The 18082-nt window shown below is 37.7% G+C and overlaps 5 protein-coding genes across 5 annotated transcripts; 4 read left to right on the forward strand and 1 right to left on the reverse strand.

Annotated features, from left to right (window-relative positions):
* Positions 1 to 317: 317 nt before the first annotated feature.
* Positions 318 to 968, forward strand: BDR25DRAFT_363695 (uncharacterized protein; the record flags this gene model as incomplete). The annotated part of the gene is made up of 4 exons (XM_033696778.1): positions 318 to 435; positions 529 to 600; positions 786 to 837; positions 917 to 968. 4 exons carry the CDS (start codon positions 318 to 320, stop codon positions 966 to 968), a joined length of 294 nt encoding a protein of 97 aa, XP_033539537.1.
* A 193-nt stretch (positions 969 to 1161) lies between these two features.
* BDR25DRAFT_363696 (uncharacterized protein) lies at positions 1162 to 1630 on the reverse strand (the record flags this gene model as incomplete). Its single annotated transcript, XM_033696779.1, has 2 exons — positions 1162 to 1485; positions 1517 to 1630. The coding sequence occupies 2 exons, from the start codon at positions 1628 to 1630 to the stop codon at positions 1162 to 1164; spliced, it is 438 nt and encodes a 145-aa protein (XP_033539538.1).
* Positions 1631 to 1871: 241 nt separating this feature from the next.
* On the forward strand, positions 1872 to 3838 carry BDR25DRAFT_347642 (uncharacterized protein). The gene is made up of 2 exons (XM_033694293.1): positions 1872 to 2908; positions 2957 to 3838. The coding sequence occupies exons 1-2, from the start codon at positions 2100 to 2102 to the stop codon at positions 3636 to 3638; spliced, it is 1491 nt and encodes a 496-aa protein (XP_033539539.1). The 5' UTR covers positions 1872 to 2099; the 3' UTR covers positions 3639 to 3838.
* Positions 3839 to 7053: 3215 nt separating this feature from the next.
* Positions 7054 to 7230, forward strand: BDR25DRAFT_248193 (uncharacterized protein; the record flags this gene model as incomplete). Its single annotated transcript, XM_033685965.1, has 1 exon — positions 7054 to 7230. One exon carries the CDS (start codon positions 7054 to 7056, stop codon positions 7228 to 7230), a length of 177 nt encoding a protein of 58 aa, XP_033539540.1.
* A 1795-nt stretch (positions 7231 to 9025) lies between these two features.
* On the forward strand, positions 9026 to 10090 carry BDR25DRAFT_363700 (uncharacterized protein; the record flags this gene model as incomplete). The annotated part of the gene is made up of 5 exons (XM_033696780.1): positions 9026 to 9181; positions 9428 to 9453; positions 9514 to 9830; positions 9905 to 9986; positions 10012 to 10090. 5 exons carry the CDS (start codon positions 9026 to 9028, stop codon positions 10088 to 10090), a joined length of 660 nt encoding a protein of 219 aa, XP_033539541.1.
* Positions 10091 to 18082: the final 7992 nt, after the last annotated feature.

The raw sequence follows: 18082 nt of genomic DNA on the forward strand, positions 1-18082 counted from the left end.
TATATATAGGGTTGCATGCATTTACATGTTGTTGCAAGCTGTTGCATGCAACAATCTTTATCACATGTTTGCGTGCATTGCATTGTCAGATTTGCGCACCTACTGTCAAGACAGGAGGAACGCTTGACGAAAGCTGCTACATAGTACGAGCAATAAGCTCGAACAGTATGTTGCTGCAAATTGCAGCATTTTGCAGCATGTTGCAGCAAATTGCAGCATTTTGCAAGCTGGTCGCGCATAGGGCAAGTGCGCGAGGGACTCGGATCGGCAAAACAAAAAGCCGAGCAACACGAGTAGAGCAGAAAAAGGATCGATAAATGAACACGATCAATACAATCAATCAATCACCCCATACATCATATCCAAACCCATCATTCATCTCAGGAAGCCCAGAAACAGTGCTTCAATCTGACATGCATACATTAGCATGCAAACGTTCCTTTCTTATTAGACAACGCACTCCGCCGCACATTAGTCTAAGAGCTTAGTCCATTCCTTGTCTGTTAGATCACGTGATCTGTCGGGCAGGGAATCAAGGACTTTCTGTCCTTGATTGTTTAAACAGTGGGGCACAGCTGACTAGTTGCTTACGGTCCAATTGTGGGTTGTAACAGTACACTTTTATATTAATTTACACGCAGTTTGCTCTAGCATTTGTTATGTAAAACATGTTTAAATTATAGTTAGTTATGCTTATTCTACTTTTTTAGCTACATTAGTGTGTTAGAGATTAGCATTAGCTACATTAGTGTGTTAAGGATTAGTATTATGTGAAGCTATGTGAGGCACCAGAGACATGAGGAACTGCATTGTATTGCTAAAGGAGGGCAACTACGGGTTTATATAGTACTAGATGAACCCATCATGTGACTTAAGGCCACCAATAGCTCTAGGCTGCAGCAGGTGGCATTGCTAGGCAGCAGTACGCCAAAGGAGTGTTGGTGGCTAGCGCATGGAGAGCTCCGTAACTGCAAACATATTAGCTACGCTTAGTTGCAGGCTGTGATTAGTTACGTGCTGTAGTTAAATGTTGTTGTTATGTGTCTATTATCTATCTAATACTACTTTGCTAAGCATTATGCTACAACTATTCTTTAACCTAAACAACCTACCTTAATGCGCTAACTATTACTCTAAGCAAGCTCTGCTTTTACTGATCATTTATGAACTATTTTTCTGCTTAAGCTCGGCCCATTCTTTCTCCACCTCATTTTCCCGCGCTTTGTGATACTCAATCACACGCTCGTGTTCTTTGCGTAGTATAATAAGTTGCCTTTTTCGCTCTTCTCGCATCTCCCTATACTCCAGGTACCATTCCACCGTCTCGGAACCGGTGTACGCAGAATCCTCGTCCGTGAAATCGCGTTCGTCAAGATCGCACTCGCATTCAGAAGTATCCGAGGCGCAGCGACATGCGCTACTGCTTTGCGATTCTAGTTCTGAAATATCCTCATCAAAATCCTCTAGGTATGGTCCATAACTAGACTAGCGGGCCCTCGCTTTCGACCTCCGTGACAGCCACGAGGCGGTAGACGCGTTCATACCAGGGAGACAGCTTCTTCCGAGGTAGAGTGTTTATGACTGGTTCGGATTGAGACATTTTAAACCCTTTGGATTTTTTAGATGCCATAGAGGGCAACTGTGGACGAGTTCGGAGTCAACGTGTTTGCAAAAGTGGCAAAATTAAGCAGGCGTTTCGCTTACACGGCAAGTTTTGTTTTGGTTCCCGAACCATGCGACCCTGGCACCGGCAGATTATTTTGCCGATACACCGAGCTGCCAATCTCCTTTGGGTAAGGACCTGCACGAACAGGAAACAACAAAACTTCGCAGGAAACAGCACTTCCACTAAAGCACAGATATATACCCATCTCACCCTAAGGCTTCAGCAAATAATCTGGGACTCGTTAGTCTTCGAATACATCATGTCGTCCCACACACATTACTCGGCTGTTGCGCTTTCGTGGTTGTGAGAACGCTCTCTCCAGTGGGCTCTCTACCTCCGTTTCCAAGACAACACATTTAAGCGTGCTCTAGCCGCGTTGAGTGTCTTGCATCAGACCTCGCAGATAGGCAACCGCCAGCCCATCCCGGCCATTATGGCTACGACGCCGCCATTATCGCCCTCGATTGCTGCCGTGAAGACAACACGCGTGGAAGGCTGGATCCAACAGCTTTCCGAAGCGGCCTCAGCCCGGGCGAACGCTCTCTCCCCGCCGTCGACGCCTGAGAGCCGCCCATCGCCGAAGCGGAAGCGTGTGTCGTCCGCACCCGTAACCTCTACAATGTCAACACGTACCACCAGTCACAAGCGTCCCAGACGCGATACCGACACCGAAGTCCTACCTACCCACAGTGTATCGGCGGCCGGAGCGGCCTCAAGTGCGAGCGCTCTCATACTCAATGAGAGGAACACCTTCAGTCCGCCTAGTAGCCAAGCCGGCACTAGAAGCCCTCGCCGAGCGAACAGCCCGTCCCGCGATAATGTCACTGTGCTGGCTTCCGCATCCCCTCCGACGATAACGGAACCGAGTTCAGGGCTGAAGACACCGCCGCCGCGAAGAGTAAGGGATGTCATGGAGCGACTAGAAGACGGCCTGGACAGCGGTTGGATACCGGGGTGGTTGCGGGAAACAATCGAGGAAGACCGAGATTTTGGATACCAAAGGATTGAGCGCCATGCCTGGGACCAGAACACGGCGAGTAGCCCCTCGGATCTGGACGTTGGGGGCGAGGAGCGTGAAAGACTCGCGTACGTGCTGCGTAAGGTGAAGAAGATCTGGCTGAATGCGAGATTATGCCAGTCAAGGGGCCGCGATGAGAACGCGTGGTGCATGGACGTGATCCGACCGCTGGTGAAGCTCGCAATGAGGCTTGAAGGAAAGGAGAAATTCTGGCTTCAGAGCGTGTACGTAACCCTTTGCTTCACTTGCACTCAATGCTGATCTCTGAACAGGCAATCCCAGGTCATTACTACTGATCTCCTTTCCTCCGTCCCCGATGTCTCTGGAAAACCCCGCCTCCTTAATCGCAAAGCAGACTTCACACTCTCATTCTCCCACATGCCATTCCCAGGTTTCGAAGACCTATACAACGGCCTGAGAACCGCGGGCAACCCCGTCGTGAGCCACATGGCCGACGCATTCACGAAGACGACTGCCCTCTTCTCCTGCATAGAGGTCAAGCCTGCCAACGGCGATCACACAGAAGCTGAATACCAACTAAGCGTATGGATCGCAGCCAGCCTACGGAAGAAGATGCAGCTCGCGCGGCGCGTAGGGCTGGTAGATAAGAGCGGCCTAGTAGAACCCTGCTTCGCTATCGTCGGACATGAGACACACGTTTATCTTGCGTACATGGCATCGGAAGAAAGGGATGTTGTGCATATCCTGGGACCAGAGGTTGGCTCGTTAGGTCTCTGCGAGACCAGGAGTGTGAGCGGCATCTTTAGGGCGCTAAGGCTTTGGCGGAATGTGATTAGGTATGGGAGGGATGAAGGGAATGAGGGATTTTGGGGTGGCTTCATGGGGGTGGTGTTGCAGAGACTTGCTGGAGACATTGATGAAGGGCATAGTGCCGCTCTTACTTCTGTGGCGCAGCCCTCAGACGAGGGCATATACATCCGGGCTTTACAGTAAACCTGTTTCGAATCCTCCTAGAGGCCCATTCTAGTACCCGCGTATCCCTATTTGGTGCGATGATTTGACGCACGGTACGTCGATTAGTAAACCATGCCTCGCTTGCCACGGGCTCCATTTTAGTTCCCGCAGTGGGCCTGTTCCGGGCCCTTGGTTCCAAGATCGGGCTATTGCAAGGTTGGAGACGAAAAGGCTTTTGCCATACCTCAAGCTTCCCAGCGGCAGCCACGGCCACTCCAACCCCTCGTTGGATGTCCCACAAAATTTTAACGGTTCACATACAAGCTGTATAGGAAGGAAGTGGCCCCATTTTAGATGCCATACAACCCCCTCCCATGAACGGGCTGTACCGCGCGCACAGGCCCACGAGTCTTGAATGCTCTTAAAATGCTGTTTTCTATGTAAAATACATACAAATAATTATTATATTAACACATTGTCTCACCACTTTGTATGTCCCCCTTTAGCCTAGATAACTGCCTAACAGCGCTCCCTTATTAACTTTATGTACTTATTGTAGTTACTAAAGGACAATTTCTTCTATTCTTTAAGGAGATACTGCCTTACCTTGTTATTAGTCTTTAGAAAACGCTTCCCTAGGCAGTATTTTAAGATCTGCCAGACGTTCTCAATAGGGTTAAGGTTAGGTGAGTTCGCTGGCTATGAGATCTTTGGGATACCTAGGGCCTGCTCAGCAGCTATTGTGGCCTTTGATGTATAGATAGATGCGTTATCCTCTATTAAGGTTAGCTCCTTGCCTGTGTACTCTGTGTACACGTCTTAAAAGGTCATAACTAGAGGCAGGATGTGCTTAATATATACTTCTAAGTTAATTAACTGCTTCTTATTTATACACTAGCTCTTCTTGTACACAACTAGAGGGCCCTTTATATCCCTTAATATCATTGCCCACACTATGCAGCTAGAGTAGCCCTTAAATCTAGCAACGCAGCAGGCAGGCAGGAAGCGCTCCTTAGCGCGCCTTGTCACCCACACTTCGCTAGGGCTAGCCTAGGCGCTTATATTGTCGCTCTAGCCTATACCAGCCTATTAATCGTCGCTCCAGTTAAGGTGCTTCTATGCCTACTAAACCTAGTCTGCCTTGTGTTGCTTAGTGAGGAAGGGTTTCTCTGTAGCCTTACAGCAATAATAAAGCTTCTTCTTAAAGGCCTTAATAAGCGTACGCTAATAGACTGTTATCCCTAGCTCTTAAGCTATCTCCTTTTAAGTTTTCTGTTGTTGCTTAGCGTTCTTAGTCGCATGCTGTACAAGGAGGATTTAGAATAGAGTAGATAGAATAGGAGACTGTCCCTTAGGCTTTGTAGGCGTCTTAGGCGTGCAGAGGCAGAGAGAGACTGTAGAAAGAGGTATCCTAAGTTTCTAAGAGATATCCTTTTGTTTCCAGCCTATCTCGCGTAGGGTGTGGATCTGTATACGCTTCTTGTACGTTAGTTGTTAATTTAGTGTCTTTAGCATTATAGTGTATCTTGTTAGTGGAGTGAGCTAAACAAGGGACGTAAGTTTGTTAGAGAGCTGCTTACAAAATCTTGTAATTTATTCAGAATATTCTACGCACGGATGTCGGCTTGTGCACGCGGTACAGTTCGCTCATGAGAGCCCCCTGTACAAGGGGGGCTCATGTACGGGTTGCCCCCCCCCCCCCCTGTCAACGCCACTTGGGGGCCAAATTTGACGCTGAATCTCTCGATTTAATGCTCTTGATTAAGGATTTAATTCTGCTAAGTGTGATTTCAATTATATAGAGAATTAAAGACCTTTTACCACTTTGTATGGCCTCCTCCTGCCTCTATTACAGCCATGCAGCGCTCCCTCATGTTTGTTACATACTTTAGAAAGTCAGATAGATTAAGCTTAGCCTACTTCTCCTCTGCATATTAACGTACTTCTTTAGCAGTTTTTAGAAACCTCCTGCTAATGCAATACTTTAGGATCCTCCACACATTCTTAATTAGGTTTAAATTAGGTAAATTAGCTAGCTATACTATATAGAGGATCCTAAGCTTGTTGTGTAGAGCTTAAGTCCTCTATGCTGTATAAGATAAGGCTCTATCCTCTATTAAGATAGGCACTACAGCTACTAATTTATAGACTTCTTTAAACCTATAAATTACAGGTACAATCTCCCTACAGTAGAGTTTACTGCAGATGTTACCCTAATCCTTCTCTATTACTACAAGAGGCCCTTTGCTGTAGCTTGTTATACAGGCCTATATCATGCACGCAGAATAACCTTAAAATTTAGGTACGCAACAGCTTAGTAGATACTTCTCCTCTACCTGGCGAGTTACGTACACCTTCCTAAAGCTCCTACAGGCAATTAAGCACTTATCTGTCCATATTACGCGTGCCTACTGCTAATTAGTCTAATCTTTATGCGTATAGGCCCACTGTAACTAATCCTAGCGGTGTTTCTCTGTAAGGAGAGGCTTCTTAGTAGCTACGCAGCAAAAGTATCTCTCCTTCTTAAACGCAGTAAAGAGCGTACGCTTATAGGCCTCTATACCCTCAAGAGCAGCTATCTCAGTGAGGGGGAGTCTCCTGTAATATCCATTAATTGTCGCACGTTGTATTAAGCGCTGTCGCTTTAGGGTATTAAGGATAGGAGCTCTACCTTGCAGCTTTCAAGGCGTTTTAGGGTGATTAATTGTATATTGTACAGTTAATTAAGGTATCTGTAAAGAGGTGCTAATACAGGTATATCCCCACCCTGCAAAGTTACGCAGCGTAAGGATTTCAACGCGCTGGCGATAGGATAGTTAATCACTAGTAGAGGAGGCAGGTGTAGCTACGCGATCACGCGCTTAGGTTCAATTTGGCCGTACACAGTGGAGGGAGGGCATTGTAGACTTCGTAAAGTAGGTATGTTGATGAGGAGGAGGAGATCAGGGAGAAGGATTGTGAGATTCAGCGTCAAATTTGGCCCCCAAGTGGCGTTGACGGGGGGGGGGGGGCAACCCGTACATGAGCCCCCCTTGTATTGCTGGCAGGTGCGGTTCGGCCGTCCTCCCTGCTAGCGTCACACAAGGTGTTCATCCGCCTCTCAAGAGAAGCAGATTCGGCCCAGTCGCATGCGAATCCGCGTTCAGCATGTCAGCCGTATTGCGCCACATTGTGGGCTGTGCAGCCCACGCCTAACACACCCCAACTCACACCTCACCAAGCGTTTGATACAGCAGGGCATGGCAGCCTTGCCTTGCAGTGTAGCGCTCGCAGACGTAATACTTTGCTATAGCATAACGTCTAAGTGCTTCTACATGCTTGCTAACCTGCATAGCTAGGACTGATCTTTAACAAACAAGCGAGTCGCCCTGCTTGCGTCTTCAGCTAGGCTGCCACGTTTAAGCCCAGCCGAACCCACTCCTGCCGCTCGCACCTGTCCAGCTAATGCGAAACAATGCGGCTTTTGCGATGCAGCAATACTAGCGATTTCAGTCTCACTCTGTTTCCTGACGAGGCTGCCCCTCGCTATGCGATACTTTTGCATACCTGGGGAGCGGATACTAAGGAGGTCACCTTTAATGACCTAACAAATAGTACAGGCAAGGATAAGCCTGGCTATAAGAAGATCTAGTTCTGCGGAGAACAAGCTGCATAGGATGGTCTAGAATAGTTTTAGATAGACACCTGTTGCATTAACAAGACAAACAAGGCTAAACTGTCCTAGGCCATTAGATCTATGTTTTGCTGGTACCAAAACGCGACTTAATGCTATGTCTTCTTAGCAGATGTTCCTAGGCCTCCTTCTAATAGTAACAAGAAAACGAATGCTAGGCCCTAGGAAGTAGATTTCTAGGAAAGCAGGTAGTTTACTTGTAGTTAGACGCTGCAAGAGCTTCTTGCTTTATGCTCTATTATGTTTTACTCTAGAGAACGCAAGCAACTTAGTAATAAAAGCTTGCTTAGACAACTAATCTACAAAATAACAAGTATCCCCTAATTAGCACTTTAAGAAGGCCTGTTATCACAGTTTAGCGTTAATAAGCAATTGTTGTGGATAGGACACCGCTAGACTAAGCTTGCAGAAGATAAAGCGTATTCCCTATAGAGGGTATTTAGTGTTCACATAGCCCCCATCTACAGTAAAGGGGCGGCAACAGCGTTTAAACAGCTTATAAGCGAGAGTGACAAGCTAGAGAATTGTATCTAACATTTGCGTCTAACTAACCCCCGCGATGACAAGAAGCGAATTAAGAAAACTAATGGTAGACTGCTAAAGGACTTGTACTGTTAGATCCTTAAAAACTCTGAATTCTGACAATAGCACAGCGACCAGCAGAGCTAACTGCTGTAGATTAAGGGCAATGCTGGCAAGGGCAAGATAATGCTGCTCTGTAGCATTATTAACAAGCTAAACAAGTTAATTGCTAAGACAAATATTCTGTCCTACTTATTTTGCCAGGCCACAAATGTACAAATTAACAACGCCACAGCCGTGCTACAAGGTCCGCTATACTTGTTTGTTAACTAGCAGCCATCTCTTGTCCCTTATATACAGAGGAAGTACAATTACGCAGGCAAAGCGCTCTTTAAGGATGCAAATGTCTAGTTTGCCTTGTCTAAGATCTTTATAAATATCTTGCAAGACCTAAGCTTTAGCTGCACGTATCTAATTATTAACGCGCTAGACAAGTGTGTAGTAGACCTGCTAAAGCAGCTTAACTTTATTGCCTAGCAGTCTTCTGCGCCGCCTTGTGTTAAGTGGATCGTCTCTAGCCGCAACTAGCCAGACATTAAAGAACAGCTTGCGAGAGCGGGACACAGGGTAAAGCTAAGCTTTAAACTAAACGCAGAGTCTGTCTCTACTGCTGTTAGCATCTTTATCTAGCAGAAGGTGCTTTAACTAGCGCAAGAAAAGAAGTACAATAGCAATACACAAGAGTTAGTGCAGCACCACCTTTTCTTAAACGCAGATGGCACCTTCCTCTAGGTAGCATTAGTGTGTGAAGATCTTAAGAAAATACTGCAATATAAGGTGCTCGCGAAGCTAGGAGCGTTTCCCCCTGGGCTAAATTCTCTGTATAGTCAAACGCTAGACTAAATAAGCCACTCAGACGACGCAGACCTCTGCAAGCGGATACTAGCCTCGGTCGCGACTGTTTACTAACCTGTCACATTACAAGAGCTAGGATCGCTTATTAAGCAGCTTAAAGAGGTTGGGTGATATTAAGTCTTTGCAAGAGATTATTATCCTCTGCAGGTTGTTCCTTACAGTTTAGGACAGAACAGTCTATTTTGTACATTAATTAGCGAAGGACTTCTTACTTAAAAAGGTTCTAGAGAACATCTTTCCATCTGGCAGGGAAGAGTTCTACTACGCACTCTTTTCAAGATCGCTCTATATCATGTCTACAACGCTCTAACAAGATATGTGCAGACTAGGTGCGCTAGGATATCTAGCCGAGCATATTGAGCCGCCAGACCCAGATCTACTAGCAGCGGCACGCTACCTATGCATCTACTGGATCGATCACTTCTGTGACGGGAATCCTAGCTCTTCTGCAGAGGATAAAATTAATCTGCAGGTCGAAGGCGCTGTTAACAGCTTTTTAAGACAGCAATATCTCTACTAGCTAGAGGCTCTTAGCATTTTCTAGAGCATATTAAAAGGAGTAGTGTTAATGGCGAAACTTAAGGTCCTTATGCAGATAAACTATACATTTGTGATGCTATAGAAAATGTACGCTAAGGTAGCCTAGGGAAGAACATATGCATCTGCGTTAAATAAACTAGTGAAAGATGCGCGCTGATTTATTGTGTCTCACAAGTAGGCAATAGAGAACTACCCTCTTCAGGCGTATGCTTCTGCACTCCTATTCAGCACCACTTAAAGCTTAATAAGAGGACTTTTTAAAAGCGAAGACCCAAAATGGATTGCAATACAGCCAGCTATGGACGATACATGGAGCGCGTGCCTCTCGACGCTCGAGGGCCATAGCAGGGCCGTCACCTCAGCCGCCTTCTCGCCCGACTCGACACGGCTGGCGTCTGGCTCAGACGTTGGCAAAGTCAATCAAGGCATAGGCATAAGTTCGGATCGTATGTGGATAACCTACAATTCGGAGAACATCTTATGGCTACCATCAGAATATCGGCAGTCATGTGTTACAGTATCTAAGAATATGATTGGTATTGGTACTAGCCATGGAAGGGTTTGGATATGTAATGTTGAGGGTAACAAGGGCTAGGACCATTTGAACTATTCTTATTTACTATCATATATTTATTATTCCCTTTGTTTCATAGAGGGCCGGGGATCAGCACGAATATAGAGCTTGCAAATTTGCCACATCGAACCTTCGAGTACACCCAAGATCAACTGACCAAGATGTCCACGTGCAGAATTGTGGACAAGTATTTGCCACTTGAGATGGACGATCGCCTTGGATACAAGGGAGAGGCCTGAGCGGGCTGGAAATACGAGACGCATCTGAGCAGTCACCTGTGGCTTACAAATCTCTGTACTTTTCAAACAACACTGGTGACTCAGTATCCTTCTTACACCTAAAATCTTACCAATATGGCTCCAAAAACACCTCTTCGTCGCCTCAGTCATACTGAACGCGCCCGAATCCATGCCCTACGATACAATGCTGGCTTAACTCTTCACGATATTGCTCGAGAGCTCGAAATCCCTCTATCCACAGTCCATCTCTGCACCCAGAGAGATCAGGTGACGCCGAAAAAGCCTCAAGGACAACGACCTCTGCTGAATACACCAATTCGGTGACGCCTTGTTGAGAACGCTACTGCCTCCCATATTCAGAGGAGGAAACCTTTTCAAGAGATAGCTCACGAGCTTGGGATTCAAGCTAGCAAGAAGGCACTAAAGCAGGCATTTGACAAAGAACGATACCATCGAAGAGTAGCTACTGAGAAGCCTCCGCTCACTGCTCAGCACATGAAGAATCGAGAATGGTGGGTCAAACTTGCACTCACCTGGTGCCAGCTAATCTGGAGCTGGATTGTATGGACTGACGAAGCTGCATTTCGATGTGGCCAAGGGCAGGTCTATGTGACTGGACTACTGCTTATAGCAACAGATAATTATAACCCTATTAGTATTATTATAGTAGCTCTAGATATAGCGCTAGATATATTAGAAATGCATGCTAAATGTATTTATAAAATATACTTACTTCTTCTACTAGCAAGAAACGCTGCTAATAATACTTAGCTAGTACACTATAAGTAGTCTTACTTTAGAGCTAAGTAAGTAGGCGTTCTTAGTATAGAAACGCCTAATTTAATTTTTATTTATAAAAGACTAGTAAATCTAAGAAAGCGTAGCTACATAGTAGTTATTATAAAATTAATAAAGCATTAAGCTTTATAAGAACTAGGCTGTAGTAGTAGGTTTAGTTCTAAATACATTTTAAATATATATAAAATGTTTTTACTTACTAGGTGTTATGTTAGGTGTAACATAGTTAACTATCACTTTAACTAAATAATTAACAACGTCCTTTAAAGCATAATTAAAAAGAAAAGAGCAACTAATATATGTTTAAAATAAAATAAATATTATAGTTAGCTTATTAATCTAGTTATTAATAATAATAAAGTAGAAATAAAGGGCATAGCTATTATATTAGACTATATTTTTTAACCTTGTAGATAGTTAATACTTAGATACATTAAAAGTTAATTTAGAATAGATATATAGCTATTTTTTAAATAGACTTACTGTATATTTAGCACTTTAAGATGCTTAGCTTAACAACACTATAGTATTTAAGTGCCTTTTAAGGTACTTTAACACTACGCACTAACCTTTCTAAAAGAGGCTTATTAAAAGTATTAAGTAGAAGCTACTTATAAAACTGCTTCCTACACTTATCTAGAGCTGCGCAATAGTTTTTATAGGCTAAGTAGAGAGTTAATTTACTATTTAAGTCCTATGTCCGTACGCAGCAGCAGCGTCACGGCCTGGATACGAGCGATCGCGCACAAGCAGGATCACGTATCTATGTCACATAATGCTCGTGCGCGAACCTCTGTGCGCGAACATCTAGATATCCCCCTTTTCCTTTGTACAGAGGAAAGATAAAAGTAATAAAACTAGAAACATATTACCTTTACCTTACTTACCTTATATGCTATACACACTGTACACTACTCTTACTCTTGCTACTTAAGTGCTTATACTATAAGTAGCTAGCTATTAGAGCCTATTTAACACTAATTAGTAGTTAATTTAATTAACTATAAATTAGCAAAAGTAATAATAAAGTACCTACACTTTATAAAGTACTTTATTTTATTACTTATTCTCTAGGAAGAGTAATAACAGAGCACTTACGCTCTATAAGGTACTTTATTTAGTTACTTATTCTTTAGAATAGTAGATTAATTCTTTACATTATACAGCAAGCCCTGCTACTGTATAAAGTAAAGAGGAGATAGTGTAAAACACACACTAAAACTATTAAAGCTGCACAACCTAGCAGCTAGACAATAATAGCAGTACCTACGCAATCTACTGCACAAGTAATTAACTCTATACTTTATAAGGCACTTTATTTTATTACTTATTTTTTAAAAAGAGTAATAATAAAGCACTTACACTTTATAAAGTACTTTATTTAGTTACTTATTTTTTAGGATAGTAGATTAATTTTTTGTATTATACAGCAAGCTCTGCTACTATACAAAGTAAAAAGAAGATAGTGTAAGGCGCACACTAAAGCTATTAAAGCTGCATAACTTAGTAGCTAGATAATAGTAGTACCTGCGTAATCTACTAGAAAAGCAATTAACTATACTATTATAATAAAATTCTACTAGCAACTAACAACTTTACGTAATAATAAAAAGAATAAAGAATAATTTTTATTATATAAATAACTTATAAAGAACATAGGGATATTAAAAGCAACACTATAAAATAAAACTAGCCTAGAGTACTAGAATAATAAGATTAACATGTTAAAAGCTTTAATAAGCTTATAAACTTAATTATATATAAGTTATATAATTACTAATTTATATATAATAACTTAAAAGGGCACTACTTTTCTAAGTTTATATATAAAAAATTTTAAAAAATAGACACTATAAAACTTCTTAGCACTTAGCTACATGTTTAAAAAGAAGCTTATATAAGTGCTAAAGGATAAAAGAATTACACTATAGCTAGGCACTAAAGGTACCTAAGCCTAAAAGCTGTATAATATAGCATAAAAAAAAGTAATTACACTAAAAAAGCTTTATATATAACTTTTATTACTATATAAGGCTTTACATAAAAGTAGACTAAACATAATACTATTATTAACACTAAATATACTAGTATTACTTACTTCTACACCTTAGCTAGCACTACACTAATTACTGTATAAATAATACATGCCACCCTACCTAACGCCTGCTCTACACCCTTAATTGTACACACTACTGCCTGCAGTAGTGTATGCACTACTAATACCACCTGCACAATCTATACTACATTACAACCTATATAAACTTCTACCCTAGAGGGAAACTGCTAAAGAAAAACTTCTAGTAGATAAAATTATATAATTTTAAAAAATATAAAAAAAAATAATAACTATATAAGTTAACTATATAATATTTTTATAAATAAAATAAAAATCTTTATTAATTTATGTTAATAGCTAGATATCTAGGAAACTTAGTACATAGACATCTTTTTAGATATCTTAAAAAGTTAGGTAAATACATACTATATGTATAACATAGGCCTTAGACATAACTAAAAGCATTTATACAACACCTTAAGCAGTTACTTTAACACTAATATAAACTATAGCTAGTACTAAATAAACTAAATAGTAATAACTTTTATATAATGCTAATAAAAAAACTTTAATAAAAGTTTATATAAAGTTTTTAAAATAATAATTAATAAGCTTACACTTATATAAAAGGCACTAAAAATAAAATTTTAAGAAGATGTTCTACTGCACACTGCTGTTATATAAGCTTATTAAAGATAACTAGAACTAGAACATGTAATGTTTACTATTAAGCTTTTATATAAAGCTTTATTTAGTAACTTATAAGCATTACTTTAAGTTACTATAAACTAAAAGGTAAACTAATACCTCTAAAAACTGCCTAATGTATACTACACAGACTGCTAATATAACTCTGTATAATAAAAAAAAAGCTTCTCTCTGCGTAGAAAAGAACAACATAAAAGATCTTTATCTAGGTTTAGGCTATAATCTAGAGACAACTGCACATAGATAAAGAAGTGCTTTGTCTACTATAAGAAAAAATGTTAGTTATTAAACTACTCTTATAATAACTATACATAAGTAAAGAACTAGTATGTTGCCTTATATAAAAATTTCTATAATAAGACTTTATTATATAAAGCTATTACTTTATACATTTAAGACTTTAAAAGTTACCTTAAAAAAATAATTTGTATAATATAAAGAAAATAGAATAAAAAAGTAAGGATGCTAAAAAAGCTGTTAACTACCTTACCTCTACTACCTATCTATACTATGTAACAGGAGAGGACATCTACAGCATTAAACTTAAGAAATATGCTAAGTAGTTTATCCTTAATAACTAATACTATATAGTATACTAAGGTAAACTATAAAACACAAGCGTAGTAAAAAATTTTACTATTAGTAAGTTTTAACTTAAGGTGTACATATAAAAAAACCTACATATAGAAATTAATTAGACACTTAGCTAAATAAATATTAGCTTTAAAAGCTAGACACTAAAAAGATTAATTAGTACTATATAAATCTAGAACTTAATTAGTCTAGTTATATACTATATTTTAAAAACTTTAACACTATTTCTGCTATTACTAGTAAATGCTAACTAACTTAAGGCATACTTTAATAACATTTTAAATAGTATTATATATAAAGATAAAACTACTATTTTTATTATATAAAAATAAAGACACCTTTTTTTTAATGTTAGTAAGAAAAGATTTATGTCTTTTTTTACTAAATTAGAACTTTACTGCCTTTACTACTAATTTAGACACCCCTGCATAAAAAGACTCTAGAAGATGCTAACTAGCGCTAGCTATAACATTAATGCTATAGTGCTAGAAGAGATTAAGAAGTTTTACTACCTTTACTAATTATATAACTAAGCTTTATTAAAATTTAAGTTTATAATTAAAAATAACACCTACTTTAACTATAAAGTTATTATTAACATTATATAAATTAATAATAAAGATGTTCTACATGTTATTAATGTAAACATATTATTTTAGGCTACTACATTTCTAAAATCTATGTCTGCACAAGATACCTAAGATGCACTATATAAATGCTAGATTAACACTTATTAAAAACCTCTAAACTACATTATACATAACCTTAGTATAAACTTTGCTTTAAAGAATTTTTAAGCTTATGTAAGAATTATAGAAGCTATATGTAGGTAGATGCCTATAAAAGTACATTAGGTAGTTAGAAAGGTTAAGCGTGTACACACACTTTTCTAATAAGTGTTTAACATCCTAAAGACTAAGCTAGGTAACTATACAGATAATAAGGCTATTCTATAAATAGCAGTTAAGGCTCTAAATAACACAGCTAGCCTGCATAGTCTAGTACCTACACTGCTAGTCTTTAGAGTATACTTAAAAATTAACTTAGACTTTTTACTATTACTAAACATTATTACATAAGTAAGCGCAGTATAAAAGGTAATAAAGATACTTTAAAAAAACTATGTAAAAGTAAACATTAATTATGTAATTAACACTTATAATAGCTTTATAACATATAAAGTTCTTAACTTTCTTCTTAGCTTAAAGATTATAGCATAGAGAGAGAAGAAAGGCTAGACTAGCTTATATAAGATTAAGAGCATTAAAGGGAGAGATGTTATTATTAAAAAAAAATAGCCTACTAAAGCTTTAATGTACATAGGTTAAACTATACTATAAAGAAAAAAAAAACAACCTACTTATAATAAATAACCTAGATAAACTAATCTCTATATAAAAAGATCTTCTAAAGAAAAGGAAAAAAAAATAGCTTTATAAAAATGTTATAAAAGCAGAACTAGAGCCTACTATAGACTAAGCCCCTTAGGATAGCAATGCTACACTAGTGTAAAGGGAAAATATAGATACTAAAAGAAGTAAAAGGCAAAAAAAACCTGCATAAAGTCTAGACTAGGTATTTCTAACCTAGAAAAAAAAAGAAAATTAAGCCTTATCTATTAAGCTTTATATAAATAGCATAATTACTATACTTAGAAAACTATTTAAAAAATTAGACTATATAAAAATAAACACTTTAATTACTAACAGCACTTTTAAAGTTATAGCGTATAACTTAATAAGGTATAAAAGTTAGATTTTTAACTTTTACTTTATATAAAAAGTAAAAGGTAAAACAACTTAACTATATAAGAAATTCTGCCTAGTGTTTACTAGCTACTTAAATAAAAAAAAATAAAAATCCTTACTTAGTTACTAACTATTTAAAGAATAAGCTAGAGACTACTCTTAGCTATAAAAGTAAGCCTAAGAGCTATATATAAAATGCATTTTAAACTGCGTAATATTATATAAGCATACATTTAATTAATAGATAAGCTTATGCGCACGCTATATACAAAGCTACTAAAAAAGATGCGCTAGAGCTTTTTACTAAATATAATACTCTAGGTTATACAACTTTTATATAGAGCTACTAAATTAGAACTATATTAGTTTAAAACATACTATAACTACTATAAAAAAAGCTGTGTATACACATCTTTTTATATAACCTTTACTTTTTAACTACTAATAAAGAAAAGCACACTTTTAGTATTACTAGCTTATAGATAGATAATACTTTAAGCATTATAATAAAAAATTTTACATAAAGAGAAAAAAAAAAACTATAAAAAGTAAAGTTTTATATAAAAAGTAAAACTATCTTAGTAAAAAAGTAACTTATTAAGTTTAATAGTAAAAGAATTAAACTTATGCATAACATAGTAGTTTTTACTTAGAAAGAATAAGTAAGCTACTTTTATATAATTAACTTAAAAGACAAAGATGCTGTATAATAATATATTAAGTAACATGTAAAAAAGGTATATATTACATTTATATATTAACTAGAGGCAGCATTTAACTTTTTTATTACTATATAAACTATAGACCTTTTATATAATAACATTAACACACTTAACACATAAATCTAATAGTAGATAGATAATAGTAAGTGTAGTTGTACTTTTCTACTATTATAACTTAATTATATAAAGCTGTTTATCTTTATAAATAAATTATTTACTAATAATAAGAACTTTAGCTTATAGCTAGAATTTTTAATTATATTAAGTAATAAAGACTATATAAAGTAAAGTAACTACTTTAAAATACTAGGCAACATTATACACAAGAATTCTACTAAGTGTAAAAAAGTAACTAAGAGTGTTCTTACTAGTAAACTATATAAAATAGTTAAAAAGTTTAATAATATAATTACTTTTAGTATAACTTTATAGTAAATTATATAAACACTTAAACTACTACTAATTCTAGTAGTAATCTGCATAGATTTAAGGTTTTTATATAATTACCTTATTAAGCTAGGCACTACTAGTAAAAAGTAACTTATAATTAATATTATGTTACTTTATAAATTATATAAAAAAAAGAAATTACTAAAATAAAGTAAATTAATAGTAAAGACAACTTAGTAGATACATGTATAAAAAAAACACTAAACTAGGCTTTTTAATTATTAGTCCTAACTAACTGCCTCTCTGTTTAGATAGAAGCATCTGTAGACTAGCTAGATCCTGTGCGCAAAGATGCTTTAGACTAACTAGACTAACAACACTTTTATATAAAGCTTAAATTTTTTTTTTATATTTTTTTTTTTTATATTATACACACTTATTTTTTTTATTATAAAGATCTGTTACTGCTAGCACTATATAAAAAGAGAAAAGAGCTAAAGGATTATACAGCAGAGCTTAAAAAGCAAAGGATAAAGAAAAGAAAAGCTATTTATATAGCATAACTAGCTTATTCTAACACACAGCATTACTAGGGGCAAGTCCTAATAAATAGAGTAGAGTAAAGGCAGAACATAATTAAATAGACCTACATAGATAGAAGAGAGGTAACGTGTACAGAAAGTAACTTTTTAAATAAAATAAAAAGTTGCTAGTGTCTATACACAGCAGTAGTGTTACAGCCTAGATATAAGTAATTATGTATAAGCAGGATTACATATCTATGTTACATAATGCTTATGTGTAAACCTTTATGCGTAAACATTTAAATATTCTTTTTTTTCTTTATATAAAGGAAAGATAAGAGTAATAGAACTAGAAACATGTTGCCCTTACCTTACCTACCTTGTACACTGTGCACACTGTACACTACTCTTACTTTTGCTACTTAAGTGCTTATACCTGTCAGATATGCGCACCTACTGTCAAGACAGGAGGAACGTTTG

This window comes from Lindgomyces ingoldianus, assembly GCF_010093535.1.
Source record: "Lindgomyces ingoldianus strain ATCC 200398 unplaced genomic scaffold BDR25scaffold_76, whole genome shotgun sequence".
NCBI classification, from domain to species: Eukaryota; Fungi; Ascomycota; class Dothideomycetes; order Pleosporales; family Lindgomycetaceae; genus Lindgomyces; species Lindgomyces ingoldianus.

Excerpts from the sequence above, each read along its gene's own strand:
- BDR25DRAFT_347642 (XM_033694293.1), top strand. The coding sequence starts at position 2,100 with ATGGCTACGACGCCGCCATTATCGCCCTCGATTGCTGCCGTGAAGACA. Across the intron at positions 2,909-2,956 it reads AAATTCTGGCTTCAGAGCGT|GCAATCCCAGGTCATTACTA; the intron begins GTACGTAACCCT and ends ATCTCTGAACAG.